The following is a 14,124-nucleotide window of genomic DNA, read 5'->3' as shown; positions in this document are numbered from 1 at the left end:
GAACAACCAGCAACCACTTGGTCGAATCCACCCTCTGAGGGAGGGGAAAAAGAATAATCCAAATAATAATAATAAAATATATAATAAAATAAATAAATATATATAAAAAGGAGAATTAAAAGAAGATCACAGACACGCTGACACACAAGATCACTACCCCAACAGATGGCTGACTTGCAGCACCCCGGAATATCTTTGCAGCAAGAAGCTACCACAATAGACGCGGGGACTAGGCCCAGCAGGCCCTAACCAAGACAGGCACCCGGAAGGGATGTACAGTGGGACCCAGGAGCTCCAGACACGCAGCCCGGATGCAGTAGCCTGAGGCGCCGAGCCCTGTCTGACAAGCAGGCCCAGAGCGTACATATATACTGTACATATATACATACACACATATACCCATATATATATACTGTATGCATACACATATATACATATACATATACATACTGATACATATACACATACTCACACACACACATATATATATATACATATATAGATATATATATATATATATATATATATACATATATATATATATATATGTATATATATATACACATGCACACACATACGCACACACACATATATATATATATATATATATATATATATATATCTATACAACAACAAATCTATACACAGGCCGGCGGGACAGCGATCAAGCCCTGGCACCCACTGAGAACCAGCCGATTTCCTCCCCCCAGCTCCACAGGTCCGGCCGCACACCCAGGTACAACCCCTGACAAGCCCGGCCCAGACAACGACATGACACCGGGCGTGAAGGGCGGCGTCCCAGGCCGCAAGGGCAGCCCGGGCCTACAACCAGTACGACAATAAACGAATATGAAGCCGGCAAGTTTGCCAGCCCCGACAACTACCATGTGCACGCACTGCCACAAGTCACCCCCCTGTACCGGACCCAGCAGCCACGGGCGCCCACAGCACAAACAAACAGCAGCAGAAACAGCAGCTGCAATACTCCATGACAGCCAGCTCCACTCGATCAAATCAAAGCGATTGAAAAAACTGCGACCGGCAACCACACGCCAACAGGATCATGGAGACCAGCCAGCGCCAGCCTGCCAATCAACCCAAACGCCAACATGCAAACAAGAGATATTAACACTTCCCACACCAAAAGACCCCCCCCCCCCCATAACCCAAACCCGCACAAACACACCACCACTCAAACAGCCAAGACACAGCATCTAGACCAGACAAGGGGGCTGTGGCTCCACCACATTAGGTCAGCAACACAGACCACACCGCGCAAGGCCAGGCCACACGGGCACGGACCCCACCCAACAAGAAGCGAAATCCCTGCGACTCCACACAAAAATAAATAAATACATTTAAAAAATAATTAAAAAACTAAATAATAATAATAATAATAAATAAATACAAGTACATTCAAAAAATACTTTAAAAACAAAATAATAACAATAAATAAATACTAATACAATTAAAAATAATAAATTAATAAAAGCCTCGCACCCTAAGCGAGGTCTCTGCCCGGGAATGGCAGGCCACCAGACCAGAGTCCCCGCAACCCGCCGCCGGCCGAGGAGGCAATGAGTGGTGCGCCGTACTCCCGAACCCCAAGCCCCCCATGCATGTGTACAAGGCCCCCAGAGTGTCTACTGTGTAGTTAAAATTAGGAGGTCAGCCGTTAACAGCCGACCTCCATCAATCAATCAATCAATGTTTATTTATATAGCCCCAAATCACAAATGTCTCAAAGGACTGCACAAATCATTACGACTACAACATCCTCGGAAGAACCCACAAAAGGGCAAGGAAAACTCACACCCAGTGGGCAGGGAGAATTCACATCCAGTGGGACGCCAGTGACAATGCTGACTATGAGAAACCTTGGAGAGGACCTCAGATTTGGGCAACCCCCCCCCCCCCCCCTCTAGGGGACCGAAAGCAATGGATGTCGAGCGGGTCTAACATGATACTGTGAAAGTTCAATCCATAGTGGCTCCAACACAGCCGCGAGAGTTCAGTTCAAAGCGGATCCAAGACAGCAGCGAGAGTCCCGTCCACAGGAGACCATCTCAAGCGGAGGCGGATCAGCAGCGTAGAAATGTCCCCAATCGATACAGGCGAGCAGTCCATCCTGGATCCCGACGAGCGGTCCATCCAGTTCCTATTGATGTGTGTACTCTAGCGTGAGTGAGATAGGTATGCTTGTGGGAATTTATAATCCGATTAAAATTGGGGGACATCAAAATCATGGTGGGTCCCTAACAAGCCAAGCCACTCAAATCCTAAGTGTGTAATATGCAGTCAAGATTGAGGGATGGATGAGCAGGGGACAAGACAGGAGGACTGGAGCCCCCGCCGTGCACTTCATCCTCCGCCATGCCTCTCCGCAGGACAATCCCCCACAGTCTTAAATGTGTGTGTGTGTGTGTGTGTGTGTGTGTGCGCTATAAGTAGGAGGAGCATACCCCCCGCCCTCCAGTCAATGCAGGCGACAAACAGGAATTACGGCCACCCCAGCGGCCCATTACCCGCAGCTCAACCCTCTGAAAACTAGTCAGCTTATCAGCATGTCAGTGATTTGACAGCAACCAGTCAGTCAGGTTTGTTTCTACTTTTAGCGACCCAGGAAGCAATTACAGTCTTGATGTTGTGACTTGACCTTCAACCTGCTACCTCACCCTTTTATGTCGCTCACTACGTTATTCCTCTCCACAACCGCATTAATTGTAAGCAATTATGCAAATGAGGCAATGGTGTCTTTTCGCAACTTCGAGCAGTTTCTATGACAGCCAAAAGCAACTTTCCTTACTGAGGAGTTGGCAACACTGGAAGATGAAGAGAGATCAGAAGAGATTGAGGACTGAGTTGTAGAATGGATGCAAATTAAGAACACAGATGCAGAGGATGAGTCAGAAGAGCCAGCAGAGAAAACTGTGGAAATGATCTTCATTTTGAAATTTCTGCATAATTAGACTTTCGGAGGCCACAGTGCAGGTGAGAACGTCCGTCTTAAGGTAAAAATCGATGTCAAAACAGGCCAAATCGGTGTTAAAACAAAAGTTGGAGGTGAGAACGTCCGTCTTAAGGTAAAAATCGATGTCTAAACAGGCCAAATCGGTGTTAAAACGAAAGTCAAAATGACAGGGGAAAAAACCCTGAATAAAACCATTAAAAAAATATTAATATTTGTCCATTAAACTACTATGAATGCATTTTATGTATGATTCAAATCTCGTTTTAACATTTACTCGAATGCATCTTGCCCCTTAAGTCTCACTCTTGTCGTTTTCTGAAACTTGGCAGCCCTGAACATGTTTAGCTTGATCCTAAAGTGATGATGACACTTGAGAACGATAATTAAGTTACTAAAAAATGCAATTTGATTTCCCTAATTGAGGTAATGACTATTATTAACTTACAGGAGTGGCTTCACAATCTGTGTGGAGACGGGTAATTAAGTCAATACAATACAATGCCAACCAGAAGTACTGGTAGTTTGTGTTTTACGATCGTCATTGTGGGTAAGTGCGCAACGATAAAAATTTAAATTGTACACAGTATCGTAAATATTGAAGTGTACTATTGGAAGTATTCCCTCGCTCATCCATGCAGACTGGACACTGGCCGAGACTTAGTGGGCAGCCGAGGGTGGAGTCGGCTCTCTTGGTTGCTTTGTTGGGTCTGCTCCTGTCTCTGGCCATGCTCCCCCCACCCCAGCAGACGATGGCGTGGAACACTGCAGAGGCCACCAGAGTGTATATGGGCGTTGAAATTATGTTTTTGTTTGGTTGCATGGTGCAATTGTTTGATTTTTTTTTTCACTTATGTAGCTGTATGTTGAAATGTATGTTGCATCAACTCTGCTCTTTAATGTCTTTAATTTCCTTTGTGTTCTTTGATGTCTCCGTTTTACACACGTTCATGTGTGCTATGGCTATGCGGATTTTTTTTCTTGGTCTCAGTCTGGACCCCCTCTCCAGGGGCCCAGGCTTAGACTGAATTTTTTTTTTCACCCCCCCCCCCCCCCCCCCCCCCCCCCCCAAGCGTTTACCTGTTTCTCACCTTTTTTGTAAGGTGCGCCGGAAGTTGGCAGACCCTTTAACGATCCTGTTCTGTCTCCCTGTAATGCTTGTCTGCTCTTAAATGGGACTGAGCTGAACATCTTAATTTCCCCTCACGAATTAATAAAGTACCTCTGTTTAGGATACCACTTGATCTGCCGTTTCTTTTCTTTTCTTTTCTACTCTGTCCCCCTCTCCCTTGTGGAAGGGGGGGCACAGGTTCAGTGGCTATGGATGAAGTGCTGGCTGTCCAGAGTCGGGACCCGGGGTGGACCGCTTGCCTGTGCATCGGTTGGGGACATCTCTGCGCTGCCGACCCGTCTCCGCTCGAGATGGTCTCCTGCTGGCCCCACTATGGACTGGACTCTCACTATTATATTAGATCCATTATGGACTGGACTTTCACAATATTATGCTAGACCCACTCGACGTCCATTGCATCTAATCTCCCCTGGGGGGGGGGGGGGGGGTCCACCCACATCTGCGGTCCTCTCCAAGGTTTCTCATTGTCATTGACATTGACATCCCACTGGGTTGTGAGTTTTTCCTTTCCCTTGTGTGGGATCTGAACCGAGGTTGTCGTTGTGGCTTGTGCAGCTCTTTGAGACACTCGTGATTTAGGGCTATATAAATAAACATTGATGGATTGATTGATTCCGGACAGGCAGGTATTTTGTTTTAACAATCAAAAAAGGAACACCTCGCCACCTATAGCGTTGTGGAAGTGTAATGGATACAAGCTGGCGCAAGTCTCTGCACAAGTATGTTGTGGCTTTTAGCTCCTTGGCTAGCACTGCTTGGCTTAACTCTCAACCGGTGAGGATTTCTTTAGGGCTGGACAGGCGTTACAATTGTGCCGTGACAGGAGTGAGTGTAACAGATATCAGCAAGTGTGGCCTTGTGACAGTATGTTGCGTAAACCTCACTTCCCAGCGCCTTCGGATCGCTGCTAGACAATGAGTTGACAGCCTGTGGCTTATAGCTCATGGACTGCCACTACTTTAAATTACTTTCAGTCAGTGTGGATTTGTGAAGCCTAGTTGAAACCCAGCATGTGCCAGACAACCACAGTTACAGAAGCAGAAAGACAACATTTCAAAAGTATCTGATTACCTCAGGGCTACAGAAGAAAGGTGACCAACGTCTGCAGGTTAACTTTAGCTTTCAATGAAAACAGTGCTCACCGGATGATTGCCGCAAAGTTCTTTATGTCAGACTTGGATTTGGATTAAGGTTGTTTCTTCTGCGCAGAGGGAATTTAGCACGAGCGAGATGTGAATGTGAGTATATATTTTTATTTTAACACTATAACTAACAAAAGACAAACAAAAAGCTCTCACAATGGAGGTACAAAACTTGGCTATGGAAACAAACACTTGCACTATGGCATAAACTATGGACATAAACAAAAGACTTAGCACAAAGGCAATTAACTATGAACTATAAACAAAAACTTACACGACATAGAACTGTGAACGATGGCATGAAAGTAGGAACAGCATGGGTAGGGTGTAGATGCCAGGACAAAAACGGAAAAAGATTGACTTAAATAGCAGCTGTGATGATTGGTGAAAACAGGTGTGAGGGTGAGGACAGGGACGTGACTAGGAGACCAGGTGAAACTAATGGGTCGGCATGGAGACGAAAACAAACCAGAAAGTGCAAAGACAGAACTAAATGTCCAAACAACTAAACATAACCTGACCAAACATGGCAAAAAACAAAACATAATCTTACAGGCATGACACTTTATCAGTGCAGCCAGTTTTGTCACCTGCAAACATAGGCACAGGTTTATGAGGGGCCGTTCGGGACATTTTTCAGAATTACCTCTTCCATACCCTACTGAAGTGCTCTCACATAAACAACTGAAATGTTTTTCTCTCACACACACTACTGAAACACTCTTATATACAACGATACAGGTGTATTATTCTGGCTACAGTGTAGTCCATCCATCCATTTTCTATCGCTTGTCCCTTTCGGGGTCGCTGAAGCCCATGTCAGCTGCATTCGGGCGGAAGGCAGGGTACACCTAGATATGTCGCTACCTCATCACAGGGCCAACACAGATAGACAGACAACATTCACACTCACATTCACACACTAGGGCCAATTTAGTGTTGCCAATCAACCTATCCCCAGGTGCATGTCTTTAGAGGTGGGAGGAAGCCGGAGTACTCGGAGGGATCCCACGCAGTCAGGGGGAGAACATGCAAACTCCGCACAGAACGATCCCGAGCCCAGGATTGAACTCAGGACCTTTGTATTGTGAGGCAGACGCAGTAACCCATCTTAATTGATTGATTGATTGATTGATTGATACTTTTATTAGTAGATTGCACAGTACAGTACATATTCCGTACAATTGACCACTAAATGGTAACACCCGAATAAGTTTTTCAACTTGTTTAAGTCGGGGTCCACGTTAATCAATTCATGGTACAAATATATACTGTCAACATAATACAGTCATCACACAAGTTAATCATCATAGTATGTACATTGAATTATTTACATTATTTACAATCCGGGGGGTGGGATGAGGAGCTTTGGTTGATATCAGAATTTCAGTCATCAACAATTGCATCAACAGAGAAATGTGGACATTGAAACAGTGTAGGTCTTATTTAGTAGGATATGTACAGCCAGCAGAGAACATAGTGAGTTCAGGTAGCATAAGAACAAGTATATACATTAGAAGTACATTTGAGTTGTTTATAATTCGGGTAGATGGGATGTGAATGGAGGAGAGTATTAGTAAAGTGTTGAAGTTGCCTGGAGGTGTTGTTTTAGAGCGGTTTTGAAGGAATATAGAGATGCACTTACTTTTATACCTGTTGGGAGTGCATTCCACATTGATGTGGCATAGAAAGAGAATGAGTTAAGACCTTTGTTAGATCAAAATCTGGGTTTAACGTGGTTTGTGGAGCTCCCCCTGGTGTTGTGGTTATGGCGGTCATTTACGTTAAGGAAGTAATTTGACATGTACTTCGGTATCAAGGAGGTGTAGCGGATTTTATAGACTAGGCTCAGTGCAAGTTGTTTTACTCTGTCCTCCATCCTGAGCCAGCCCACTTTGGAGAAGTGGGTTGGATTGAGGTGTGATCTGGGGTGGAGGTCCAAAAGTAACCGGATTAGCTTATTCTGGGATGTTTGGAGTCTAGATTTGAGGGTTTTGGAGGTGCTGGGGTACCAGGAGGTGCAAGCGTAATCGAAAAAGGGTTGAAATAGAGTTTCCGCTAGAATCCTCAAGGTGCTTTTGTTGACCAGAGAGGAGATTCTGTAGAGGAATCTCGTTCTTTGGTTGACCTTTTTGATCACCTTGGTTGCCATTTTATTACAGGAAAGATTGGCCTCTAGAATGGAACCTAGGTAGGTAATCTCATCCTTCCTGGTGATCACAATGTCACCCACTTTTATAGTGAAGTCACTGACCTTCTTAAGTTTGATATGGGACCCAAATAGGATGGATTCCGTTTTACCTAAGTGTATGGATAGCTTGTTGTCAGCGAGCCAGGTGCAAATATTGAGGAGTTCAGCACTGAGGATTTGTTCCACCTGTGACTTGTCCTTGCCGGATACCAGCAGGGCCGAGTCATCCGCAAACAGGAACAATTCACAGTGGCATGCTGATGGCATGTCATTCACGTATATTAGGAACAGTAAAGGTCCTAGTATACTGCCTTGGGGGACTCCACAGCTTACTGAGAGGGTTAGGGGACATGGTGCCGTTCACCTCTACCACCTGTTTCCTCCCCTCCAAGTAAGATTGCATCCAGCTTGATGAGGTTTCGTCGAATCCGATTGCTCGGAGCTTATCCAACAGTATAGCGTGGTTAACGGTGTCAAAGGCCTTCTGAATGTCCAGCATGACCATGCCGCAGTATTTGCCCGCGTCCACCTCATGTTTGATGTGGTCGGTCAGATAGAGAAAGGCATGTGTCAGTGGAGTGGTTAGTTCTGAAGCCGGATTGGAATTTGTACATTAGTTTATTAGTAGCAAGGTATCTATCAACCTGTTCATAAACTATTTTCTCCATTACTTTCGAAATGGAACTGAGAATAGAAACAGGTCGGTAGTTACCAGGTTCTAATTTGCTTCCTTTTTTATAAAGGGGGGTTACTCTTGCTATCTTGAAATCCTTGGGTACTTGTCCTTGTTTGATTGAGAGGTTTATTATATGAGTGATTATTGGGGCAATGGTGGTGGCAGAGTCCATGAGGAATCTGGAGGGGATATTGTCAAGGCCGGTGGCCTTGTTTGGGTGGAGCGCGCTCAATTTATTAAGCACCTCGTTAGCTGAGACCATTTCTAATTTGAAATTGTTGTTGAATACTCCTAGCTTTCTGTAGAAGGCTTTAATGTGTTCTACACCAAAGCGACCAGAATGTTGGGATAGCTTGTTTACGAGAGTTGTGGCTATGTTGGTGAAAAAGATGTTAAGTCTGCTTGCTACCTCTATTTTGTCTGTAATGAGGGCGTCACCCTCCTTGATGTTGATGTTGGTGAGTATGGTTTTAAGTTTCTGGCTACATCCAGGAAGCTGGTTGTTGAGAATTTTCCAGAGCTCACGTGGCTTATTTGTGTTTTCCTCTATTTTGTCATTGATATAATTTTTTTTTTTAAGGATTTAGTCAGGTTGTTTGTTTTATTTCTTAATTTATTGCATTGCTTTTTGAGCGTTGAAAGGAGTGATTTGAGGTTATTATTATTGGGTTGTTTATTTACTTCGGTTTTACACCTTTGGTATTCGAAATATTTTCTGTCCCTGTCTTTTATGGCAGCTAATAGGTCTGGATTGATCCACGGTTCAGAGCGGGCTTTGATCCTGACTGTTCTCATGGGAGCCATATCATTTAGTATAGCTAGGAACGCTCTTTTGAAGCGATCCCAAGCATCCTCAACCAGGTTGCTTGTGAGCACAGGGGACCAGTCCCACTCATCTAATTTGAGGTTGAAATTATCACTGTTGTATTTTTTAAGGGATCTGGATTGAGCTGTTATGTGGCCATTGGCTTTAGGTTTTCTTATTTTGCGCGTGCAGAAGGTTATATAGTGGTCGCTAAGACCACAGATCATGACCCCACTATTTTTAATATTATGCCGGTCCGATGTGAGGATGAGATCTATGGTTGACTGGGTGGAAACACACACCCGTGTGGGGAGTGTTATTAGCTGGGAAAGAGCATGCAGATTACAGAATTTGCTGTAAGATTTGAAGACAGGTGCATCTCTGCGTTGAATATCTGTGTTCAGATCTCCAGTTATAATAATCTCCATGTTTTCTACACCAGCTAAGCACTCCTCCAGGGCACCATAGAAATCACTCTGATTGGGGGGTCTGTATATAGTCCCTATTAGTACCAGCTTAGCGTTAGTGAATTTGATTTCTGCCCACACAGATTCAAGGGTATTGTGGTTGAGATCAGAGCGAGTTATGTATTTAATATCCTGGTGAATATTCATACAAACACCACCACCATGTTTATTCCTGTCCTTTCTGATGACCGAGAAGTTTTCTATCTCTATCTCTGAATCAGAAACACTATCATCTAATTTAGTTTCGGAGAAACACAGGATTTTTACCTTATTGTTGTGGAACATTTCTCTGATTTGGTCGAGTTTATTTCCAGAGAGGCTGTTCACATTAAGATGGATGATGTGTAGTCCACCGGAACCAAAGAGAACATCAGAAACTTGTTAAACTGTCTTCAATGTATTCTTTTTTTAAGTCCTTAATGCTGTTGAATAAAGGTTGGGAAAAGTTTTTTAATCACTTTCCAGTGCCACCCACGCTTGATCGTCTGATTTTACAGCCAACAAAGTTATTGCTCAATAACCCTTTCTGGCAAGGTGCTGCCTACAAACTGTTCCCAGCAGTTTCCTCCTGGGCATGACATGAAGGTGAGGTATCACGCTTCGTTTGCTTGACTGTAAAGGAGACACGAGTGGTACGAAAACAGGTTATAAAAAAATAATGGGAGCTGCCTTTTTTAACGCAAGGTGTAGGTGACAGAATTGAGGTTTCGAGAAGCATGTGTGGATGCGCCTGCTGGGTTGGAATGTGGTCGCTAGTCATGTGGTTATAGGTGGATGAACACATACGGGAAAAATTTAAGCAAAGTGCATTCACCTTTGAGCCAGGAAAGTGGAAAGATTGAGTTGGCCGTACTTAAGTTGACTTCTACATTACACTAGACGCAATATTTTTCACTCTGTGTGCCACAGTATGAATTATTGCCGTGACAAAAATTGTTAATATATTCGTAAAAGGCATTTCAGAATTATTATTAAAAAAGAATATAAAATTACCAAGTTAAAAGATTAAAAATAAAAATATATATATCATAAAAATATTACAAATATGTTTAAATAAATTAAATGAATTCACTAAAATATATTTAATTATAGTGTACAAAAAACAAACATTTTAAAAATTAATTTAAAACATTTCCTAAAACATTTTCAAGAACTCCCTTGATTTGTGGAAATTGTGCTTTTCTCAGTATTTTATGACTCATCTACTACTTATAATAAATCATATTATATTGTTCCACTGTGACAACCCCCCAAAAAACACAAGAACACAATAATCTAGAAATGTTGCACCTTAATCAATATCTTTGGAATGTGAATGTCTACATTTGCATTTCAAAATATGGGATTTCACCCGGGAAAATGGATACATAATAAGGGAGGTTCCTTTTCATCACAGATTGCCGTTAAATCAATAATTTAAAAAAAATGTATAGCCAGTACTGACCCATGTTACTAACGTTACAAAAGCATATTATTTATGGATTTAATACAATATGAGGTTTCCTCATGAAGAAGCTTGAAATATTATGTACGGTTCTGTCAGAAACTGCTGGAGACGAACCCCAAGATGCAGAGATGGCAGGTGTGTTGCAAGAAAACATGACTTCAATGTCAAAATAAAATTCAGGGGAAACAGGAAGTAGGAGACAAGCAAACAATCCTCGAGCACTAACTGGAGGGCGAGGCAGGCATATAGCAGCCATCTGAAAATTTTAATTTCCCCTCGGGGAATAATAAAGTATGTCTGATTCTGATTCTGATTGACACCAGGTGTGGCCAGGCTGCCACTCAGCAGCAGGTGAGGGGAAACGGCGCTCAGGGAGACGAGCAGGAAATGGAACCAAAAACAAGAGCGCTGACAGGAAATAAACACAAACACAGAAGAAAACCCAAACCTAACCAAAATGTCAGTGACGAGCCTGACAATTGCAAAGTTCTGGAATCCTTCAGGAATCGCATGCTTGAGACGTGTTTCAAGCTGGCTCAAGTCATGTCTACCTCAATGTTAAGGAAAGTATAAATAAGTGTTCCAGTTTAGGTGAATACAATCATAAAAGCCGATCAACATTTCTGTCAGTGGGTGCTCGATGTGTGTGTATTAGGGTTATCCCGATACTAATATTTTGGTACCGGTACCAAAAGTATTTTGGTATTTTTCGGTACTTTTCTAAATAACGGGGAGCACAAAAAAGGTCATTATTGGCTTTATTTTAACAAAAAAGTCTTACGGTACATAAAATATATTTTTCTTATTGCAATTTTGGTGGCAGAGGGGTTAGTGCGTCTGCCTCACAATACGAAGTTCCTGCAGTCCTGGGTTCAAAATCCAGGCTCGGGATCTTCCTGTGTGGAGTTTGCATGTTCTCCCCGTGAATGCGTGGGTTCCCACCGGGTACTCCGGCTTCCTCCCACTTCCAAAGACATGCACCTGGGGATAGGTTGATTGGCTACACTAAAATTGGCCCTAGTGTTTGAATGTGAGTGTGAATGTTGTCTGTCTATCTGTGTTGGCCCTGCGATGAGCTAGCGACTTGTCCAGGGTGTATCCCGCCTTCCGCCCGATTGTAGCTGAGATAGGCGCCAGCGCCCTCCGCAACCCCAAAAGGGAATAAGCGGTAGAAAATGGATGGATGGATGGATGCAATTTTGTCCTTAAATAAAATAGTGAACATACAAGACAACTTGTCTTTTAGTAGTAAGTAAACAAACATCCATCCATCCATTTTCTACCGCTTATTCCCTTTCGGGGTCGCGGGGGGCGCTGGCGCCTATCTCAGCTACAATCTGGCGGAAGGCGGGGTACACCCTGGACAAGTCGCCACCTCATCGCATACGTCAGCAGCTAAATTAGGAGCCTCAGTAAACAAACAGAGGCTCCTAATTTAGCTGCTGACGTATGCAGTAACATATTGTGTCATTTATAGTTCTATTATTTTGTCAAAATGATAAAGGACAAGTGGTAGAAAATTATTAATATTAATCTACTTGTTCATTTACTGTTAATATCTGCTTCTTTTATGTTTCAACATGTTCTATCTATACTTTTGTTAAAACGTAATGATCACTTATTCTTCTGTTATTTGATATTTTACATTAGTTTTGGATGATACCACAAATCTGGGTATCAATCCGATACCAAGTCGTTACAGGGACATAAATTGGTCATATTCAAAGTCCTCATGTGTCCAGAGACATATTCCCTGAGTTTATAAACATAATATAAATAAAAAAAAAAAAACGAAAGAACATTTTGTGATTGTGACGGACTCCTGCCGTCGTCATGCGGGTTGCATGGACCATTCAGGAAGGACATTTTGCTCAAGCAGGTTTAACTCTTGTTTTTTCTTTCAATAAATCAAGTATTTTGCCGGGTATCTTTTCAGCTCCTCCTCTGCTGCTCGCTTTCGTCGTCGCCGTCTTCTCCATGTCGCTCTTGCGCTGCATGTGCCGCGGACTCTCCAACTCCTTCTCTCTGTTCTCTCCTCCTTTGCCTCTTTTATACATTGTCAGGAGAAATGTTAATAATTTCCCGGTGTATGAGCCACGCACCTGAATTTGATTGCAGCGGCGTCGCTCCCGGTACGCCTCGCCTCTCCGTTCCGCCACATTCTCCGCTTCCTTGCTGCCATTTCGAGCAGGGCTACAGCGTGTCCTGCCCCGCCGTCGGCTCCGCCTCTCCACAGTGATGTTAAAAAATATCGATGTAATCATAGTAGTATCGACTAGATACGCTATTGTACGTGATATCATTACAGTGGATGTTAGGTGTAGGTTTCTATTGTAGCGTCCTGGAAGAGTTGTTGCTGATGGGAATTCTGGGAATTTGTTGTATAGTTTTTATGCTGTGTTGCAGTGCAAATAATGTTCCAAAATGTGTTTGTCGTTGTTGTTTAGTGTGGTTTCATTATATGGCACATGTTAATGACAGTGTTATTATTGTTCATACTGCCACTCTTAGTGTGACATGTATGGCTGTTGAGTAAGTATGCCCTTCGTTTGCTCGTGTGCTATGTGTCCATAGTCAAGATGATGTCATTAGTTCTTATACGGGCACAATGAAATCTTGGTCAGGCTTTGTTAATTATTTACTATATGATTTGTGACTTTTTTAGTCTGTAAAACGGATCAAACCCGCCACTAAATTAACAATAACAAGATTAATTTATTAAAAAAAAAATTAAATATTGAAAGTTGCCATCAATCCCAAGTGGGTGCTCGGCATTGTCTGTGGGTGCTGGGGGCCCGAACAACCCAGGGGACCGCTGCCTATGAATGGAATAAGTGCCCTCCCTATTTGTCAGAAGATTTACAGAAGTTTGCATTTTGGCAGAAATGTCATTTGTGTCCTCTTCAAGTCAAGCCATCTCTCTCACAGTTACTTTGATGAACTTACATGACATGCAACTCGCCGCACTCCTCTGATGAGAACCCCCACGCCGCCGCCTACATAGATTCACCCCGCCTCCTCCAAAAACATTTTCAGTAAATGTGCCTGTAATTATTGGATTAGACAAAGCTACATTCCACATCACTTCACTTGTTTGATTGATTTGAATCGACCACAAAACAGTTTGAGGCATACTTCTACCTTTTTGAGGGCGTGCTCTATAGTACAGTAAGAATCTTGACAATTACCGCCTGACTCGACTCTCCCAATGCAAACGTCAATCCAGTCATGGTGCAACCGAAACAGAACAAGTACCACATGGTTTCTCATTGTCATCCCATTGGGTTGAGTTTTTT

The 14,124-nt window shown here is 43.1% G+C and overlaps 1 protein-coding gene across 1 annotated transcript in view; it reads left to right on the top strand.

Annotated features, from left to right (window-relative positions):
- Positions 1 to 771: 771 nt before the first annotated feature.
- The window catches only part of LOC133535595 (E3 ubiquitin-protein ligase MARCHF9-like), a 25,398-nt gene continuing 12,045 nt past the window's right edge, over positions 772 to 14,124 (top strand). Inside the window, exon 1 of the mRNA XM_061875551.1 lies at positions 772 to 831. Within this exon, the coding sequence (XP_061731535.1) occupies positions 772 to 831 (60 nt within the window). The remainder of the gene's footprint in view (positions 832 to 14,124) is intronic.

The sequence above is a fragment of the Nerophis ophidion genome, linkage group LG16, assembly GCF_033978795.1.
Source record: "Nerophis ophidion isolate RoL-2023_Sa linkage group LG16, RoL_Noph_v1.0, whole genome shotgun sequence".
Lineage (NCBI taxonomy): Eukaryota > Metazoa > Chordata > Actinopteri > Syngnathiformes > Syngnathidae > Nerophis > Nerophis ophidion.
Note: the sequence above shows the minus strand (reverse complement) of the source record. Positions and strands in the feature narration are given on the sequence as shown.